At 40.7% G+C, this 21,878-nt stretch overlaps 1 protein-coding gene across 1 annotated transcript in view; it reads right to left on the bottom strand.

The window, feature by feature from the left end:
• Positions 1-20,963, bottom strand: part of prkci (protein kinase C, iota) — a 52,649-nt gene extending 31,686 nt beyond the window's left edge. Inside the window, exons 1-2 of the mRNA XM_024009606.2 lie at positions 20,636-20,963; positions 1,624-1,745 (exon numbers count right to left, since the gene is read on the bottom strand). Of these exons, the coding sequence (XP_023865374.1) occupies positions 1,624-1,745; positions 20,636-20,718 (205 nt within the window). The 5' untranslated portion in view covers positions 20,719-20,963. The remainder of the gene's footprint in view (positions 1-1,623; positions 1,746-20,635) is intronic.
• Positions 20,964-21,878: the final 915 nt, after the last annotated feature.

The raw sequence follows: 21,878 nt of genomic DNA, 5'->3' as shown, positions 1-21,878 counted from the left end.
ATTGCAGCCATAAGTTAGTAGCAGTCATATACAAACAGCTCGTTGTATATTTCATCCCTTCTCGCATCTATGCGCTCTCYTCCCACCMTTTTCCTTAACTTGTGCACTTCAGTGTTCAACACATCAGYTGTCTGTGACCAGAYGAAAAACATTTCCAAGCCCAACCTTTATATCATGACCACTAACCGCTACACACAGCCTACACCATTGTCACATCATATTTCTAGTAGCTATGGTGATTGACTAACGCGTTAGTAAACCTGCTAAAATCATGCAGTACAATGTACAGTCAGCAGCAGCAAGCAATTTAGCAGATACTCCGGTGGGCCCCGGTGGCAATAAATGAARACCAAAAGCTTACCTGGACTTAGAAGAGTTAGTGTTGGATAGCCATAGCCAGCTAGCTAACATAGCATCCCTCGCCGTTTGAGCCGGGTGTTTGAGTAGGCTAAACTAGCTGGCTGCATTCAATGCTAGCTAAGTAAGAGAAAAAATATATACTTCGAATAGCTCTCTCTYGCTTCTCCTTAAATTTTGGAAGAAATTACTTCGTTCAAAACTGTTAAACTCTTTTTCTGARTCAACTACTCCCCATATTCTATGCACTGCAGTGTTAGCTAGCTGTAGCGTATTCTTTCAGTACTAGATTCATTCTTTGATTGGGTGGACAACATGTCAGTTCATGCTGCAAGAACAGGAGCTCTGATAGGTTTAAGGACATCCTCCGGAAGTTGGAAGGGGGTGAGAACAATGAGTCTCCTAGGTTTTGTATTGAAGTCAATGTACTCAGAGGACAGAAGGAAGCTGTCCTCTGGCTACACCATGATGTTACAGAACATAGTGCTACAGACGCTACTGTAGACCTTTATTGCAAAACTTATTTGGTGACGTGAATATATTTAGTATAGTTTTATCTAAAAAGGATAACTTTAATGTTCCGCTTAAAAAAAAGTTTTTTTTTTTGTTGTTTTTTCCACTGAGAAGGATGGTCCTCCTCTTCCTTCTCTGATGAGTGTCCACTGTTTGGGATGCTCCAGTTCCCGCCAATATCCAGCAACGTCGCACAGCCATTGAAGAGGAGTGGGAAAACATTCCACAGGCCACAATCAACAGCCTGATCAACAATGCGAAGGAGATTTGTCGCGCTAAATATTTTTGTTCAGTGTACGTTTTTTCCTCTTTGGACCTGTGTTTACATTGCATCCACAATGCATCCAATTTCAGTTTGTGTAGTTGTTGGTTTAGCAAGTACGGTCTGCATGTGTAGGCACATATTACGTCATGATTGCAAGGTGTTCCAATATCTTTTCCAACTGTCCCGTTATCTGGTTTTAACGTCCATTCTAGAATGCCTTCTAGCAAATCAGAAACAAGAATTCAACAATGCTGTGGTATAATTTTTTATAATATAATCTTTGAGAACTAACAATCACCAAAATAAAAGCTAGACCGTCAGGGAGAATTGAAAATAACAAAAACAATGAATTTAGCAGTATTTGTTATGTTTGAACAAAATAACAGATTTAGCCATAGCAAAATGCATATAATCGCAGGAAATTAGCTTAGATGGATAGATGGGTGAGAGATGGCTAGATGGATGGAGGATAAGAAAAAAAATAAAACCTTCTTCGTCGATCCACTTCATGGTGAAGAGCTGGTCGTTGTCCATGGAGCACATGTCTTTRACCTCCCCGTGCAGACCCTCGTAGGAAATGGATGGCTCAAAGTGTGTGATCATAATGTCCCTGGGAGAAGACCAGAGGAGAGAGGGAGAGGAGGGGGGGGGACAGTCAGGGACAATACACTAAGTACACGTACATACACTTATTTACATMATTTTTATTCTGTCAGACTTGAACCCTGACAGTGACTTTCAGTAAGACAAAAATAAAGGTGTTCCAACAAAGGTCCAGTTGCTGGGACAACAAATACTATCTAGACACCGTTCTCCTAGAGAACACAAATAATTATACCTACCTCAGCCTAAACATCAACACCACAGGTCACTTCCACAAGGCTGTGAACGATCTAAGACACAAGGCAAGAAGGGCCTTCTATGCCGTCAAAAGGACCATTAAACTCTACATCTGAATTAGGATCTGGCTAAAAACTCATTGCCCTCTATGGTTATGAGGTCTGGGGTCCACTCACCCATAAAGAATGTACACCAAAAAAAATGGGACAAACACACAATTGAGACTATATTTTTGAAGAATTCTGCATGCACTTTGTGTACAACGCAAAACCACAAACAATGCACACAGAGCAGAAATAGGACTATTCCCGCTAGTTGTGAAAATCCAGAAAAGAGCTGTTAAATTCAACAATGACTTAAAGAGGGTGATGCACACACATTTCACCAGAAAGCCCAAACCTACAGWGATTAACCTAGAGAACAGTACCCTCAGCCAGCTGGTTCTGTTCAAAAACACAGAGCCCCAGGACACCAACACAATTAAACCAAACCAAACAATGACACGTCAAAAAGATAACCATTTGACACGCTGGAAAGAATCAACCCCCAAAAAATGAGAAAATTGGAATGTTATCTGGCCCTAAACAGAATAACATTTTAGTCATTTAGCAGAAGCTCTTATCCACAGCGACTTACAGTTAGTGCATTCATCTTAAGATAGCTAGGTGGGACAACCACATATCACAGTAAGTACATGTTTGCTCAAAGTAGCCCTCAAAGTAGCCATCCTCAAGGTCAGAGCTAGTAAGAAGAAAAAAGAAGAAGGTGCAAGTTCTGGCTTTTCCCCCCCTGACTGACCAAAAATTAAGAAAGTCCTTATGTACATACTCAGTGAGCATAGCCTTGCAGCACTGCTGCACCACAGAGCATCTTGACTGGCTGCATCACAGCTTGGTATGGCAACAAGGCCCTACAGAGGGTAGTGCGTACACAGCCCAGTACATCACTGGGGCCAACTCCCTGCCATCCAGGACCTCTATAGCATGCGGTGTAAGAGGAAGGCCGTAAAAATTGTCAAAGACTCCAGCCACCAAAGTCAGACTGCTCTCTCTGCTACCGCACGGCAAGCGGTACGGATGCACCAAGTCTGGAACCAACAGGACCCTGAAAAACATATACCCCCTAGCCATAAGACTTCTAAATAGTTGGTTAAATAGTTAACCGGACTATATGTATTGACCCTTTTTGCAACAACTCGACTTATCACATACGCTGCTGCTACTGTTTATTGTCCATCAGTTGCCAAGTCGCTTTATTCTAAATTTGACTAAATAAAAAMATCTCAATCTACACACAATACCCCATAATGACAAAGCAAAAAACAGGTTGACATTTTTGCAAATGTATTGAAAATAAAACTGAAGTATCATATTTAGATAAGTACTCAGACCCTTTACTCAGTACTTGCCAAGTTATTTAAAAAAATAAATAAACAAAATCAAGGGAGAAGGGCCTTGGTCAGGGAGGTGACCCTGACCAAGGCACCTTTGGCAGCAATTATAGACTCAAGTCTTCTAGAGTGACGCTACAGCTTGGTACGTGTGCTTAGGGTCGTTGTTCTGTTGGAAGGTGATCCTTCACCCCAGTCTGAAGTCCTGAGCACTCTGGAGCAGGTTTTCATCAAGGACCTCTCTGAACTTTGCTTCATTCGTCTTTCCCTCGATCCTGACTAGTCTCTCAGACCCTGGCGCTGAAATACAGCATGATGCTGCCACCGCCATGCTTCACCGTAGGGAYGGTGACAAGTATCCTCCAGGCATGACGCTTGGCATTCAAGTTCAAATTTGGTTTCATCAGACCAGAGAATCTTGTTGCTCATGGTCTGAGAGTCTTTAGGTTCCTTTTGGCAAACTCCAAGCGTGCCTTTTACTGAGGATTGGCATCCGTCTGGCCACTACCATTAAGGCCTGATTGGTGGAGCGCTGCAGAGATGGGAGAATCTTCCAGAAGGACAACCATCTCCACAGAGAAACTTTGGAGCTCTGTCAGTGACCATCGGGTTTCTTGGTCACCTCCCTGACCAAGGCCCTTCTCCCTTGATTTTGTTTATTTATTTTTTAAATAACTTGGCAAGTCAGTTAAAATTCTTATTTACWATGACGACCTACCCCAGCCAAACCCGGACGACGCTGGGCCAATTGTGMGCCGCCCTATGGGACTCCTAATCACAGACGGATGYGATACAGCCTGGATTTGAACCAGGGACTGTTGCACTGAGACACAGTGCCTTAGACCGCTGCGCCACCCGGGAGCCCGATTGCTCAGTTTGGCCCTGCGACCAGCTCTTGGAAGAGTCTAAGTGGTTCCAAACTACTTCCATTTAAGAATGATGGAGGCCACTGTGTTCTTGGAGAGCTTCAATGCTGCAGAAATGTTTTGGTACCCTTCCTCAGATCTGTGCCTCGACACAAACCTGTCCCGGAGCTCTACGGACAATTCCTTCGACCTCATGGCTTGTTTTTTGCTCTGACATGCACTGTCAACTGTGGGACATTATATAGACAGGTGTGTGCCTTTCCAAATCATGCCAAATCAATTGAATTTACCACAGGTGGACTCCAATCAAGTTGTAGAAACATCAAGGATGATCAATGGAAACAGGATACACCTGAGCTCAATTTCGAATCTCACAGCAAAGTGTCTGAATACTTAAATTCTTATTTTTAATACCTTTGCAAAAATGTCTAAAAACCTGTTTTCCCTGTCATTATGTGGTATTGTGTTGAGATGTTATTTATTTAATCAATTTTATAACAAGGCTGTAACGTAACAAAATGTGGATAAAGTCAAGGGGTCTGAAAACTTTCCGAATGCACTGTAGGTGCCAAGAGGCATACAAAATCCAAGGCCAGGTATTCGTGTGGGTTTGAAAGTTAAAAAGTATTGGCTTACACCTTCATCAGGGTGTCCTTTTGCTTTCCATATATTACTGTGTGTTTTATTAAATTCTGTTGGCGGGTGAGCCCATAGTACTTTTAAATAGAGCTGGGACGATAAAGCGAAAATTACAGACACTGCCCTCTTACCCAAGCAATTTTGCTTACATCGGTCATGTCGGTGATTAGGCGACAAGGTTCCCACAGATTTTTTGGGTTCTAAAACCAATAGTTGGTCAACAATAGTGTGCATAAACATGCTTCCTGCCATGAAGGTATCTGCCCTGTCTCGCTGCTGGCTCTCACTCCCGCTCCCTCCCCTTTGCACATGGAGAAAAGGGAGAGAAATTCTGATTAGTGGAAGCATACGGACAGTTGAGCAACATTTCAAAAGTATAATTGCGAGGAAGACAGTTTTTTAAAACTACCATTAGTTTTAAAAAAGAAAGAGGAGTCCGAGTTATGTGAATAATGTTTTTTTCCCCTCAATTGTTAATAGAGGAAATACCACCACTTTACAAACGGAGTATGTAATTGAGATGCGGAATGGAGCGGAGTGTGCCATTTGCGGTGAATAGGCCTACTTCTAGTGTCTACAAATGGAAAGTTTGTCAAATTGCATGGCATCTCGCAACAATATCACATTTAGAGTTCGCAACCTGGCTTAAGGTGTTTTGAGTTCCCACTTCCTCAGGTGGTAAATCTAGCATATAGCCTAGGCCAGGGTTGTCCAACTGGTGAGCTCATATTTTACTTTATTTCATTATTTTATGTTTATTTTACACAACATTTTCACCAAACAGAAAACATCTTACAAGGTAAGCTTCCATTTGGTCTGTGTTTGAGCTATAGCTACATGGGGGTATGAAATAAAACCTTAGGTTGGTAGGAACAAATCTGGCCTATTGCCAATGGTATCTGATGACGTATGACAATGGCAACATCGAATGTCCAACGAGTGACGATCTCTATGCGCATAAAAATATGATGAAAACACTTGGATATGCCCTGTATGTCCCCCAACACCACCACAATGTTTGAGAAAGGTTGTGGTAAAACTTTAGTTTTTATAGGGAACAATAACTTGGGCACATCCAGTGTGCAATTACAACATTCAGACACTTTGGAGAAGTTATATGGACACTTGAATGTACCCTGGGATATCCCATAACACCACCACAATGTTTGAGTGAGGTTGATATGGTAGAATTGTGTTTTTATACTGAACTAATAGCATTTAGGGATTGCAAATATGTAATAGCACTGGCATTATCTAATTTACAGACATATGCCACTTTGGAGAGGTTTAGGGATACTTGGAAACATCGTGACCACACCTGACACCCCTTCCTGAAACATCTGCCCATTTCTAGTTGTTAGGTCTATCAAGCCCATTTTTTCCTGATATTGTTCACGTTGTGGAAGCCATCTGATGGGTTTCCAGCTCTGGGCATCAATAATACACTTACAGCTTGCCACTTGGGCTCCCGAGTGCCGCAGCAGTCTAAAGCACTGCATCTTATTGATGCCCAGAGCTGGAAACCCATCAGATGGCTTCCACAACCGGAACAATATCAGGAAAAAATGGGCTTGATAGACCTAACAACTAGAAATGGGCAGTTAGTCGAGGTAATATGTACATGTAAGTAGAGTTAAGTGACTATCCATAGATAATAAACAGAGAATAGCAGCGGTGTAAAAGAGGGGGGCAACGCAAATAGTCTGGGTAGCCATTTGATTAGCTTGGTAAGGAGTCTTATGGCTTGGAGGTAGAAGCTGTTGAGAAGCCTTTTGGACCTAGACTTGGCGTTCGGTACCGCTTGCTGTGCGGTAGCAGAAGGACAGCCTGGGGGCGTGCTCAGTCCTCCTTTTCCTGTAGTTCACAATTATCTATGTAACTCCCATCTATCTTCAGATCATTTCCCATTAATCTCCCAGACGTCTTTTTTCCAAAAAAATAAAAAAGTTTTGGCATGTCAGAATCATGTAATTACACATGTAATGTAATTACACAGCAGTTCCTTTTGGTTATGTCTATTTAGGCGGAAATCTAAATGCAAAGTACCCAATGCATATGGGTCCAGTAAGTTTCGAAAATTTCCAGTAAATTAAAATGCTGCCGGTCAAATGTCCCGCACCACATTTTCCTACGGGGAACTATTGCTGTCAATTTTCAGTCACACATTATTTATAATTATGTTCCGGCCCCCCGACCATCTACCAGCTGAATCTAGTTGATGATCCCTGGCCTAGGCAATACACACACAAAAATCATGCCGGCAATTTCATCTCTAAAGAACCAAATTGAGATAGGATTATTCTGGATCCTATTTTGTCATGTTGCACATAAAATATCCATCACACATTCCCTGGACATGTTAGATGAAATAGCTAACGTTTCATGTCTTACTTGGCACTGGAAAACTCAAGTCTAGAGTCATCCTGCTAATGGAAAGTAAATGTGCATAATTGTATTTTTTTTGTTATTATTATTGTTCCATTATTCATGAGAGCAAAACGGGTCAATTTATTGCGATAAGACTTTTCTGTCCACAGCGCCCAGCTCTACTTTCACATCACGTCAGTCAGGTAAGCTGGAGCTGAAGGTAGTAGAAGTAGGCCTACGTGAACACTGCATGCTTTTTTAAATACATTTTTATTTCACCTTTATTTAACCAGTTAGGCCAGTTGAGAACAAGTTCTKATTTACAACTGAGACATGGCTACTGCCATGTGTGACAAAGAATACGGCAGTGTACAACAGCGTGTAAAGATATATTTTTGTAAAGAATATCAATTTGCCAGCACTGCACCTGCAATTGTTACATATGCGAGGTTCAGAACAGGCAGAAAATTGGCTGGTGTATGCCGTCTCGTATTCCCACCCCTGCCTCTCTCTCGCTTCCTCCTTCATATTCCCACCTTCTGCCTCTTGATTCCTCTAAGTCACATTTTCACTCTTCTCGCTTCCTCCCCCTCACCCTCTCCCTTGCTTGTGTTAATTAGTGACAGTACAGGAGGAGTGTTGACCCTCATTTTGGGAGCTCTGCTCCCAACTTTACAGGCCCACACGTCCTTCTAAGCACCATGGCTGATAGGAGCAGGAACAGACAGACACGTGTTCTCTCTCAAATGACACCCCATTCATTCAGCCACACAGTACTGTTACTACACTAGCAGAGCCAGTATCAATTAGAGGTCGACCGATTATGATTTTTCAACGCCGATACTGATACCGATTATTGGAGGACCAAAAAAGCCGATACCGATTAAATCGGCAGATTTAAAAATAAAAAATTAATAAAAAATGTATTTGTAATTTGTAAAGTGGTTGTTCCACTGGATATCATAAGGTGAATGCACCAATTTGTAAGTCGCTCTGGATAAGAGCGTCTGCTAAATGACTTAAATGTAAATGTAAATGTAATAATGACAATTACAACAATACTGAATGAACACTTATTTTAACTTAATATAATACATCAATAAAATCAATTTAGCCTCAAATAATGAAACATGTTCAATTTGGTTTAAATAATGCAAAAACAAAGTGTTGGAGAAGAAAGTAAAAGTGCAATATGTGCCATGTAAAAAAGCTAACGTTTAAGTTCCTTGCTCAGAACATGAGAACATATGAAAGCTGGTGGTTCCTTTTAACATGAGTCTTTAATATTCCCAGGTAAGAAGTTTTAGGATGTAGTTATTATAGGAATTATAGGACTATTTCTCTCTATACGATTTGTATTTCATATACCTTTGACTATTGGATGTTCTTATAGGCACTTTAGTATTGCCAGTGTAACAGTATAGCTTCCGTCCCTCTCCTCGCCGCTACCTGGGCTCGAACCAGGAATAACTACTCCAAGTCTCAGAGCGAGTGACGTTTGAAACGCTATTAGCGCGCACCCCGCTAACTAGCTAGCCATTTCACATCGGTTACACCAGCCTAATCTCAGGAGTTGATAGGCTTGAAGTCATAAACAGCGCAATAGCTGCTGGCAAACGCATGAAAGTGCTGTTTGAATGAATGCTTACGAGCCTGCTGCTGCCTACCGTCGCTCAGTCAGACTGCTCTATCAAATCATAGACTTAATTATAAAATAATGACACACAGAAATACAAGCCTTAGGTCATTTATATGGTCAAATCCGGAAACTCATCTCGAAAACAAAACGTTTATTCTTTCAGTGAAATACGGAACCGTYCCGTATTTTATCTAACGGATGGCATCTCTAAKTCTAAATATTTACAAAATAAAAAAAATGTATATATATTTTTTWWATTAAAATCGGCAAATCAGTGTCCAAAAATACCGATTACCGATTGTTAAGAAAACTTGAAATCGGCCCTAATWAAAATCGKCCATTCCGATTAATCGGATCGACCTCTAGTATCAATGCCAGTACACTGCTCCATTACGTACCATCCAGCTAGGTAACTGGGCCTGTGCAGTTGCTGTTCATTAAAGTGGAACTGACAGCGTTTTAGCAACATGAAATCTTATTCCAATCCGCAGGAAGAATATTACACTTTTTTAAAAACATTTTCTGACAAGCAAGCACTTAGATATGGTCATTTTCATGTTTTCATAAGTTAATAGAATGTTTGGGAATAATGTATAGTAAGGCATTTGTCAAAATTCTACAGCGGTCGTGCGTTTGGACAATTAATACAGAAGTAAATAAAACCTAATAAAAACGTTGGTCATTACTAGGACCGGAATCTACGCAGACCGGTGCGCCATAGCCAATCAGAGCTACAGTAGGCCTATATGCAAATAAGCTCTATGCCACACGGGCCTGCCATCATTCACTTTGAACTGGACTTAGTGTTTTCAGTTAAGTACCAACAGTGCAAATTTAGATTAGAATGCATTCGCCAAAAGCCACAAAATACACCTGAATGGATTTTTGCAAATATGTCACTCAACCCCTGCTCCAATGACATGACATCCTCCAGTAGCTAGCTAATAGTTATATAAATATATACGCTAGCCCAGGGGTGTCAAATTTAAATCAGCTCACGGCCATATAAAAACAAAAAAAGCACAGCCCAGACATAGCCCATTTGTTTTTACAAAAAAACATTCAATTGTGACCCAAAATGGCCATTGTTGTATTAGGAAAAAGTACAGTCCTTTATAGAAAATGTCCACTTATGTACAAAGGACGCTGTATAGCATTTTAAGATATTAAAACAAAAGATAAATAATTTATCCAGCCTTTGCTGCTATGCTTGCAGATGTGCATAATATGCTGAGACCCTAATCAAAAAGTATTTTATAACTCCAAATAACAAAAACTTAGCTATAGGTTTGTTGTAACACTTAAACTTAAAACATGTTTWTTTKTKWTTTTTTGCACTACATGGATCCCCGCTGCGGTTGAATGCAGCATTGCTGTATGGTGCACCAGTCTAGGCTACTGTTCAAATRTTGCTGTAACAGGCCGAACAAGTTTGCATGGTGTTTTGTTGCAGGTTGTGTTTTGGTTATTCATTGTCAAGCTTTAAAACCGAAGCTGTACTGCAACATTTTAGAAGCCTAGCTTGGACTAAACAGGACACACGAAAGCAACGCAATTGAAGTTTAATCCTCCAATGAGAGCACATCAGGCTGAATATTCATAATGTAGATGACTCAACGGTTTATACTTGCTTGTGTCCTATYCGGCCCACGGACCTTGTGTTGGACACGTGCGCTAGCCTATTAGCCACATTATGACTRGCTTGTAATTATTGCCCTTGCTAGTTTGATTGTATTGGCATTCCCAGCCTCAGTTACAGTCGTCCGTTTTTGTTCAAAATATTGAGTCATTGAAACTGAAGTGCATACCGAATGGGTGGAGGCAGAAAACAATGTACCAGGCCAGCTATCAAGAAATATATCGGTGAATTAYATTAATCATGCACTAGACTGCATCCATCTAGTCTGCCAACAATGACTGGAATTTGTCAAATAGAACCCATTTCTAAAGCCTTTTATAAAGTTGGTTTTTAAGCATAAACTGGACATGTTATATTTGACTGTTCTATATCTGCAACGCTRTCAGTTCCACTTTAAACACCTAGCTACTACACTGTGGTTAAAAAGTTTACCCAGCCAGCAGCAGCACTAACAAAGAAACTGCTGTTACTCCCCTACACAGAGCAGGTCTGCAGGCAGTAGCGCTAAAGCCTCACAGAAAACAAATGGATATTGACATGGATGAACAGTAAAAATAAAAATAAAACTCTAAACCTAAATGAAACTGTTAACCTACCTTGGGGCTGTGACTGTGCTGTGGGGATAGCTACATGACAGTGAGAAATACAGATGAATTGTGTAATAGTTGCTCATCATTGGTGAGTAAGAGAAGAAATGCCATTCTATGATTCCACTCCATTCTTGTGCAAAGGAAGTTGGTATAGGCCTACTACTACTGTCGCCTTGTAACAGTCAGTCCAACTGAGCTGTATGAACAAAATAAGACTATACTAGGCTGGACAATAGAACGAGTCAAAATTCACCCAAGGCTGAAAAATGGCAAAAGAACGTTGGATGAGCTGGAACACTAGCTGGCCATGGCAAATGAATTGAATCAAATGTTCGCAGAGCCTCTTCTGACTGGATTGATGCTTAGAATTCCATTTCAACGAAATGGCACCATTTTTATTTTTTTCACCACTTCAATCTGTTCTTAGGACAAAACTGAAAAATAACTTGTGTATAAAGTAAACAGCCACACCTCGATGGTGCCAAGTGTGCTTATGTCAGCATAACGAGGAAGTAGGAAAGAAAATGGCAACTTCAGACTATTTCTGGTCTAGCGATCCATGACAGCAGAGTACACTGCCCAACCTTACGTAATTAGAGATTATACTGATTATTAAAATGGTGTCCGACTTGAAAAAAAATCTAAATATACACATTGCGAGATATTTGGCGAAATATACGAGCATGCCTCTCCATAAGAAAACAATGGGGGGAGCTCAGCGTTTCAAAGGCAAAAGGTATATCGGGGCTAGCGTTTGATGACAACGGAGTACGCTGCCCAGCCTTACATAATAAGATAATAAGATTCTCATGGTTGCGAGATATTTGGGGAAATAAGACAGACATACCTATATTTCCCAAGTAGGAAACAATGGGACGACCTCAGAGTTCCATGGGTCATTTTTTGTTGTTGACGTTTTAACTACCAGCAATTGGTTAAGCATGGGCAGGTCTCACTGCCAACAATAGCAAAGCAGGCATTGTGACCTAGAACAATAAGCTGGGAACAGAACATTCGGAAAGTGAGTTGGTACCACGGTGCTCAATAGAACTAATAGGAGCTGGCAGGGTGAAAAATGCCCTAAAATAAGGCCTGTTTTTTCGTGATTACTTCAAAACTACAGCAAGCAGCTGGGACATACGGTAATATTATCAAACTGGGCTCCACAGCAGATGTAATAAACTCGTTTTTATCTATTGTTAAAAATGTTGTGTTCAGCCTACACTGAGTGTAGAAAACATGAGGAACACCCTCCTAATATTGAGTTTCACCGCCTCCTTTTTCCTTCAATTCGTCGGGGCATGGACTCTACAAGGTATCGAAAGCATTCCACAGGGATGCTGCCCCATGTTGACTCCAATGCTTCTTACAGTTGTGTCAAGTTGACTGGATGTCCTTTGGGTGGTAGACCATTCTTGATACACATGGGAAAAACCCAGCAGCGTTGCTGTTCTTGACACCTGACCCCCCCCCCCTCCTTTCAACTACACTGAAGCGACTTTAAAAAAAAAAAGTGACATCAGTAAGGGATCATAGCTTTCACCTGGTCAGTCGACCATGGCTCCCGAGTGGCGCAGCGGTCTAAGGCACTGCATTTCAGTGCAAGAGGCGTCACTGCAGTCCCTGGTTCGAATCCAGGCTGCATCACATCCGGCAGTGAGCCCCATATGGAGGCGCASAATTGGCCCAGTGTTGGCCGGGTTTGGCCGGGGTAGGCCGTCATTGTAAATAAGAATTTGTTCCCAACTGCCTTGCCTAGTTAAATAATGGTTACACATGGAAAGAGTAAGTGTTCCTAATGTTTTGTACACTCAGTGTACATGTGAGTGGTATAATATTCAGACACTCTTGGAGAAGGACATTGAGAGAATGTCTTTTCCTTTATAGTTTCTGAGCAGTGTTTCTGCATTAGCCTTCATAGGGGTACTTCATTAGTTACGTATGAGAAAAGTCATTACCCATGTTACAGAAAATGAACAAAGGTAACTAGGGWGAATGGAATTCTGCCCCTTCCCCTTGTCGCCACTACCCTCTAAAACCCCAGCGGCAGCCCCATCTGCTGCTAAGCAGGTAGGTCATTGGTCACTGATGAGCACCCAAGCAGGGAGAGTGTTGATCAGTGTGCCCCTCTCCCCAGGCAGCACACCTAGGAACATCCATCTCTCTGTCACCACTGGAGGCATGTACCCTCAATCTCCATTGCAGCTATAAACACTCAGYTACTGTAAATCTCAATTTCCCTACTCAGGAGCCGAGTGTTTCATTAACTCTGTCAGTGATTTCAATTTTAGAACCATGTTTTGGCGTGATTATATGTCTGATTTCAAGTAACTAGCAGCAGGCTTAACGAAACATTCAATCATATAGCCTACTTCGGGTAGAAACCCAAATAAAAGTATGTAGATAGAAAGATGCGTGGGTGTCATGTATCCTAGAATGGAGTTTAATAAAAACTACAGCTGCATATCCATATTAGCCGAGACAGCATTGCACACACATTACATAYGCTAACGTTCAAAAGTTTGGGGTCACTGAGAAATTCCCTTGTTTTTTGTCCAATAAAATAACATCAAATTGATCAGAAATACAGTGTGGACATTGTTAATGTTAGAAATGACTATTGTAGATGGAAACAGATTTTTTTATGGAATATCTACATAGGCGTACAGAGCCCCATTATCAGAAACCATCACTCCGGTGTTCCAATGGCACGTTGTGTTAGCTAATCCAAGTTTATTATTTTWAAAAGGCTAATTGATCATTATAAACCCACTCCAATCAGTGTAGATGAAGGGGAGGAGACATGTTAAATAATTATTTTAAGCCTTGAAACATGGATTGTGTGTGCCAACTCAATACAAGGAAGGTGTTCCTAATGTTTGGTATACTCTGTCTACATGAATGTCATTCTCTTTATGGTGATGTATCCTAAATAGGTACACAAAAGGTAGAAATATGCGATATCCTCCTTTGCATATTGGAATATTTTCTACACACTGGCTTTTATTTTAATGAGCTCTGCCAAAAAGTGTTAAACTAATTAAAACATTTTATATTTGAGACTCTTTAAAGTAGCCACCCTTTTCCCTGATGATAGCTTGTTGACAGCTTTCTTGGCATTCTCTCAACCAGCTTCATGATGTAGTCACCTGGAATGCAATTCAATTAACAGGTGTGCCTTCTTAAAAGTTCAGTTATGTAATTTCTTTCCTTCTTATTGCGTTTGAGCCAATCAGTTGTGTTGTGACAAGGTAGGGGTGGTATACAGAAGATAGCCCTATTTGGTAAAAGACCCAAATCCATATTATGGCAAGAACAGCTCAAATAAGAAAAGAGAAACGACAGTACATCATTATTTTAAGAAATGAAGTTCAGTCAATCCAGAAAATGTCAATAACTTTTTTGGGAATGAGGTGCTCTCCCTCTACTGTGTGTGCATCTTGCTAGCCATCACTTAAATGGCGAGGGGCTGAAACTCATTGGCTGGAACTCAAATTGCAAGGGAGCTAGCCCACATCGGTGAAAATGCAGGATAAAATGTCACATTCAAACAAGGGATTTTGTGGCTAATTGCTTATGCATGTATGAAGTCCACATTGACACATCCAGCCCTAGGCATGAGGTTTAAAGAAAAAACGTCCTAGTCGCCAAAGTTCAGGAACGTGTTTTTAACCCTTTACACTTGTGGGAATTGGCCTATATGGATAGGGCTRAATTGAAATGTTTACTACATTAGAAATATGAAAATAATGGTAGTAATAGAAAGCGAACAGTTTGGAGATTATGGGAAAATTATTAGCACAAAGTTGAGGTCACAACAGCTCAAGACTGAATCCAAACATTACACTTGATTTTATGTGCATTTTACATTTACGGTACTTCGTGCCGCATTTGTTGATAACAAAATCTGAAAATAATCGGAATACATTCAGTGACATAAGAATATTCCTGGAAAACGCTTGGTAGGTGCACCATAAAACAAAATTATCAAGGGTTTGTGTGAGAGGACTAACTGGTGTCTCAAAGTGGCCACACGCCTCTCCAAATTGTGCTCAGTTCCTAAGTAATTTCCATGCACTTCAATAATACTGACCAAAACTATAAATTCAACATATAAACTGTTGGTCCCATGTTTCATGAGATATAATAAAAGAGCCCAGAAATGTTCCATACGCACAAAAAGCTTATTTCTCTCAAATGCTGTGCACAAATTTGTTTACATCCCTGTTAGTGAGCATTACTCAATTGCCAAGATAATCCATCCACCTGACAGGTATGGCATATCAAGAAGCTGATTAAACGGCACGATCATTACACAGGTACACCTTGTGCTGGGGACAATAAAAGGCCACTAAAATGTGCAGTTGTCACAACAATGTCAGAGATGTTTCAAGTTGAGGGAGCGTGCAGTTGGCATGCTTGACTGCAAGAATGTCCACCAGAGCAATTCTCTGGCAACAGTACGTTMATTTCTCTATTATAAGCCACCTCCAATGTTGTTTTAGAGAATTTGTCAGTACGTCCAACCGGCCTCACAACCACAGACCATGTGTAACCACACCACCCCAGGACATCCACATCCGRCTTCTTCACCTGTGGGATTGTCTGAGACCAGCCACCGGACAGCTGTAAAACATTTTGACCAATCAATGCAAATGTTCTTCACAATAGACAAACATAGGCTCATTCCGTTAAAACAACCCAGGGTATGATGCCATGTCCAATTGTGCAACAAACATAGTGATTAWACTATGACACGGTATATGGCATGAGTTTTGTGATATGGAAATGTGAAGTGCACATTTGGACRGGTGTTTGGCTTGCTTGTATGATATCAAAGCTGTATTATTTAAAATCCTCAATGTCTCATCTTCCAGAATACATAGAGTCCTCTTAAATTTACAGCATTTCCCTCACTCAGACAAAAAAAAAATTGATGGGGGTAACTTCTTGTCGAGTAAGGTGCTCAAGTTCAGAACGGCTGTCAGTCAAAACCAACACAGCACTATGAATCGCAGAGTCTGAGCTGTGACGTCATTTATGGCATGTTACTGTACAGTCACTGCGTTCCAATTTAGGCACTTATTAGTGTCCAAATCTGCCATTTTCAACCCTTATACAGGTAAAAGTTTTATAGGGTAAAATATAATAATAATCTACTTCACTAGTTAAAAGATCATATTTGGCCAACCCCATGCTTTAGCCTATTTAGTTATTTATTTATAGCCACTGTGCTGCATTAGTTGGGCTACAGGTGATAATGCTTATTGGTAATAGCATACCTAATAATATACCCCCCCACACACACACACAAATATGGTCCCAAAAAAATGTACTTGTATTTTTCCATATATAGACACAACCTATGCGTTTTAATAAAATCAACTATATGCTTGTCCGCTGCTGTTTGATGAAATAAAACCAATGACTCAAGAGGAAGCCAAAGATCTAGATAGCTAGAAGAAAAAAACCTTAACCTGACCCAACTATTCTCCTCCCGCTCCTGCTGGCTTTCGCAGATTCTGCCATTACTCTCCTGAAGATGCCGGTAATATAGGCTACACGAGGAGTCGGCAACCTTTCTCATGTGGAATGCCAATTACTCTTACCATTTCTACCGATCTGCATGCCAGTTAACAGTTTTCATATGCACATTTTCGTAGAACAGTTTAGATAAATTTATAAATGTCTTCGTATCTCAATCATTGTCATGTGGTTAATCAATTCTATCCAAATCTAAATGCAAATAATACAAACCTAAAAAGTAACTTTTTTGCCCAAGGGATAAGAGTTCATCGGGTAGACCTATTTTATGATGTTTCCACTGGATCAGAGCATTACATTTTTTTCCCTTTCACGCTGCATGGTTATCGAAAGAGAGAGCAGGAAAGATTTTTCAAATAGGCTATTCTGAGGAACTATTGTTATTCTCAATGGACGTAAAAACACTTCATTTACTGGCCATTAGCRGTGGCGAGTTAAGACAATCAGATCCCTAAATGGGCACAATTATAGGCCTACATTTGTACACAGGTCAGGTATCCTTGGCCAACTTCTATGCGTAATCAGGTGTGAGTCCTTACTCAACATTGACAGGAGCGCTCCAAACAARAGGCAATAAATAAATGGACAACTCGTAAATGGAATGAAATAGACCAAAACATGTTTCTCACAAGTGTAGAATAGCTTGTGCGCGCTGCAAACAACGAGACCACTCCAACAATGAGAATGGTAAAATACAAAAAATATAGTGAATGCATTAACAGAAATTAYCGAGAATTAACAGTAAATGCACTACTGGTGTGCCATCCCCACGGCCTTCGGAATGCATTAGTCCTCTGATCAGACGGGTGTCTCGTGTGCCATAAAAAATATATTTTTAGACTGCTCGACTAAAAAACATCTTGGTCGACCAACAGCCTATTGACAAAACAATCGACTAAATTGTGGCCGCCAAAAATACATTACAAAAAATAAATAATTGTATACATTTTTACCCCCTTTTTTTAACCCCGTATCCAATTGGTAGTTACAGTCTTGTCAGTGTGCACTGCGCCAGGCCAGCCATAAGAGTCACTAGTGCGCGATGGGATAAGGACATCCCTGCCGGCCAAACACTCCCCTAACCCGGACGACGCTGGGCCAATTGTGCGCTGCCCCATAGGTCTCCCGGTTTGCGGCCGGCTGCGACTGGGACTTGAMCCCAGAATCTCTAGTGGCACTCGGAAGGCCCACTTTTTTAATGTATTTTTTTTAAATTATAAACCTTCGGAATGGTAAAACATTTTCAGTGTAAACTTAAAAATGACTAAATTCATATATAAAGTATATAGAAAAGATAATGGAACAATATATTTTTAAATAAGATCTTTGAGGAAAAAAACAAAAAATAGACGGTCAAGGATAATCAAGAAATCCTAAAAAAACATGACATGGGGGCCCCCATTGATTTAGTTATAATGTTTGAGTCACTCAGACAGCATAAGAACACAGCATATGCCATGGCAAAATGTGTAGAATTGCAGGAAACCAGCTTTAAACTATAAAGTGTACTCATCACCATGGCAAAATGTGTAGAATTGTGTAAAATCCCCCCTCCCCCAACTTTGCCACCGCTGCTGAAAGAAATCCTAGGGGAAACACTGCAGTGCTATGTTGTTCATTGCTCATGCGTCATAATGTTTACTTTACAAAGAGGAAGTTGATAGCAGCTGATGTTTGGTGGTGACATTGAAACTCCTGAGACAAATGAATGTTGCGTTAAAACTAAGACAGCAGACAGGCTTACAAATGGGCCTAGAGATATAAAAATATTTACGAGTGTACGCCTTAAAACCAGAAACTTGATGAGTTCCTGGAACATTCTATGAACATTCCACTGTCAGTCAGGTGACTTAAAATAATTGGAAACAGGTTGCTGTATCATTACTCAAATGTGCTATATATATTGCATAGTTACTAAGCTTATTGTATCATCATTGCATCCAGTATCTGTTACCAGCTGCCATGCCTCTATTCTAACCACTACTCCCTCTATTCTTTCTTTTTCTAAACCCACTACTCCCCTCTATTTCTAACCACTACTCCCTCTATTCTAACCACTACTCCCTCTATTCTAACCACTACTCCCTCTATTCTAACCACTACTCCCTCTATTCTAACCACTACTCCCTCTATGTGTCAATAAAGAGTAATGACAGTGACAAGCAGAGACTGCCACAGCCTGACACCACATGTCACCAGACCCTGCCTACTGCTAGTTGTGGAATTGTTAGGTTAGATTACTTGTTGGTTATTACTGCATTGTCGGAACTAGAAGCACAAGCATTTCGCTACACTCGCATTAACATCTGCTAACCATGTGTATGTGACTAATAAAATTTGATTTGATTTGATTTGCTAGCATTGACTGGAAAGCTGGCTGACAGCAGTGTGGGTCTGTGTGAATGAGACTATGAAAGTGAACGGAGCTAGAGGGCAGTTCTCGTTACCGCCAACTCTCTTCTGTCAAACTGGCCATTATTATAGSACAGTATGAATTCCCAAATTCTGTCTTCAGTTTAGTTTTTTGCCCTAACACTACACAGCAGATTCAAATTATAAAAGATTGATGATTTGTTGATTATTTGAGTAGTTCAGTCAGCTGTGTAGGGCTAGGTCAAAAAACTAAATGTGCACCCCTTGACGTCCCGAGTACGGGAAACCCTGGAAGACTGTGCAGTCAAAGCAGAGCCATGTATACATTATATGACTCTGATACAAAGTGCAGCAGACATAAAGGAGCAGGCTTGATGGTTAGAATCATAAATGAGATTCGGACGAGAGCCAATTAATGTATGATGTAGGCCTAGCCTGGATCCAATTGAATTGTTCTGTTTCAATCTGATTGGATGTAGGCTAACAGAGATGAGCTATTCCACAAAAATTCCCTTCACCCCCATCCTTCGCAAATGTACATGTACAACCGCCAATGCTGATTTAAGGCCTGCCTAGCTGGCTTGATGATGTGTGACCCAACACTGTAYTTGACCAACCAATGAAATGTTTCATCCCAGATTCCCCACATACTTGACCTTCCAAGGCATTGATCTCAGAAATATTTTGGATGCTTTTGTCTCCATAAAAAAAACATGTAAGTATCCAGGGACAATAGAGTGCTGGCAGGGCGGTAATTAGAGTGAGTGGGAAATACAACAGGTCTGGCTGGTAATACACGTTTAGCCAGTYTCTCTTTTGGGAAAAACAACAATCACAGACTCCATCACACAGCAAGAAGTGTCATGGCAACACCTGTGTGTGACAAATGATTTCCATCTCTGAATACAATTACTAGGTCCACTATTCACTGACTATAAATAACTAGCTACACCCCAAATAGTCGCATAATCATGTCATGAACATTAAGTATCTCTAATTGTTGTAAACTCTCACCTATCTATGTCAAAGATAAGAAAACAAATCCGAGATTACATCCAATGTGAGCCTCACATAATAATAATGTCACAGGATGTTGTCAAAGTTTGCTTTACATCAATTATTGTAATAGTGTAATTTGAGCTGTGACAACAATAACTCACCAGGTTCAGTACAGTACGGCTATATGAGGACACGTGATGAGTATCAAACATCCAGCTAGCATCATCAAAAACATCAGCATACTGGTTAAAAAGTTACCATTTAGCTAGCGAACTAGTAAATTCAATGTAGCTTAGTCATGTTTCAGAACCTGTAGCTAGCTACCAAGCCATAAACAATGGAAGAAACTTCATTTACTAAAAATAGATTCATATTGGGAACGTGCATGCTAACTAATACTGGCCAACATTAAGTAGTTAGGTAAGTTAGCAACAGCAAACTAACTACATTTCTGGACAGTTTCACTTGTCTGTCAAGTTAACGTTAACTAGCGAGCTAACTTAGCTAAAAAGCTAACTGTCTGGCTAATAAAGCCTAGCCCAAGTTCCTAACGAGTCAAATAACGAAGTGCTTTATTACGATACAACTCACACAAACCCTAACCRTCTACTTACCCTTTGTAATAAGCTTTTACCCGGACTTGGTGAGGGTTTTCGCCGGGGTGAGACATGGTGCTGTCCCGCAACGTCGGCATCATAAGCCCTCGGAATCGGAACTCCGCACGCCGAAGATGATTTCCTTCTGGCTGCGACAAACTTAGCTGTGTACCACGCCCAAAACAATAACCTCTGTAACTTGCCTCGATAGATAAAACAATTAGATAGCTGACTAGCTATGGAAACGAACAATTTGAGTCTTCTTAATTTTACAAAATCCAGACAAAGTAGTGTACAACTTCAGGAGTCCGCCAAACAACACTCCCTACTGCAAAAAGGCCTCACGACGGACGAATCCATTGGCGGAATGTAGGAGGGACCAAAAAATATTTGAATCAACAAACTAAACAAGAAGATACTGTCTGATCATAGATAATATTCGGTAAATGGAACATATTTAAGGCGAATCATAGGAATATCAAATATTGTAATGATAGACAAGGAGTAAATGTTACTTTTAACACAGTTCTGTAAATGTGAATGTGTTCATGATTCCTATTGTACCAAATGAAATGCAAGGGCGTTTGTGTTGTCCATGGGAACATTTGTATATGGCCATTTATACATATAATATATTTTCTATGAAAATATAATGTGGTAGTTGGAAATTTAGTTATTGAACTGAAATTCATATTTTTTACAAATGGATCGCTTAGGCTGCCTTTCTCATACAAAACTACTTTACAGTCATAGAGTGACTACCGACAAGTAGCACTCATGTCTGTAGCCATGAAGTGCTTTGAAGGCTGGTCATGGCTCACATCAACACCATAATCCCAGAAACCCTAGACCCACTCCAATTGTCATACCGCCCCAACAGATCCACAGATRATGCAATCTCTATTGCACTCCACACTGCCCTTTCCCACCTGGACAAAAGGTACACCTATGTGAGAATGCTATTTATTGACTACAGATCAGTTTTCAACACAATAGTGCCCTCAAAGCTCATCAATAAGCTAAGGACCGCCACGCTGATCCTCAACACAGGGGCCCCTCAGGGGTGCGTGCTTAGTCCCCTCATGTACTCCCTGTTCACTCATGACTGCACGGCCAGGCACGACMCCAACACCATCATTATGTTTGCCGATGAGTGGTAGGTCTGATCACCGACAATGACGAGACAGTCTATAGGGAGGAGGTCAGAGACATGGCCGTGTGGTGCCAGGACAACAACGTGATCAAGACAAAGGAGATGATT

The sequence above is a fragment of the Salvelinus sp. IW2-2015 genome, linkage group LG19, assembly GCF_002910315.2.
Source record: "Salvelinus sp. IW2-2015 linkage group LG19, ASM291031v2, whole genome shotgun sequence".
NCBI lineage: Eukaryota > Metazoa > Chordata > Actinopteri > Salmoniformes > Salmonidae > Salvelinus > Salvelinus sp. IW2-2015.
Note: the sequence above shows the minus strand (reverse complement) of the source record. Positions and strands in the feature narration are given on the sequence as shown.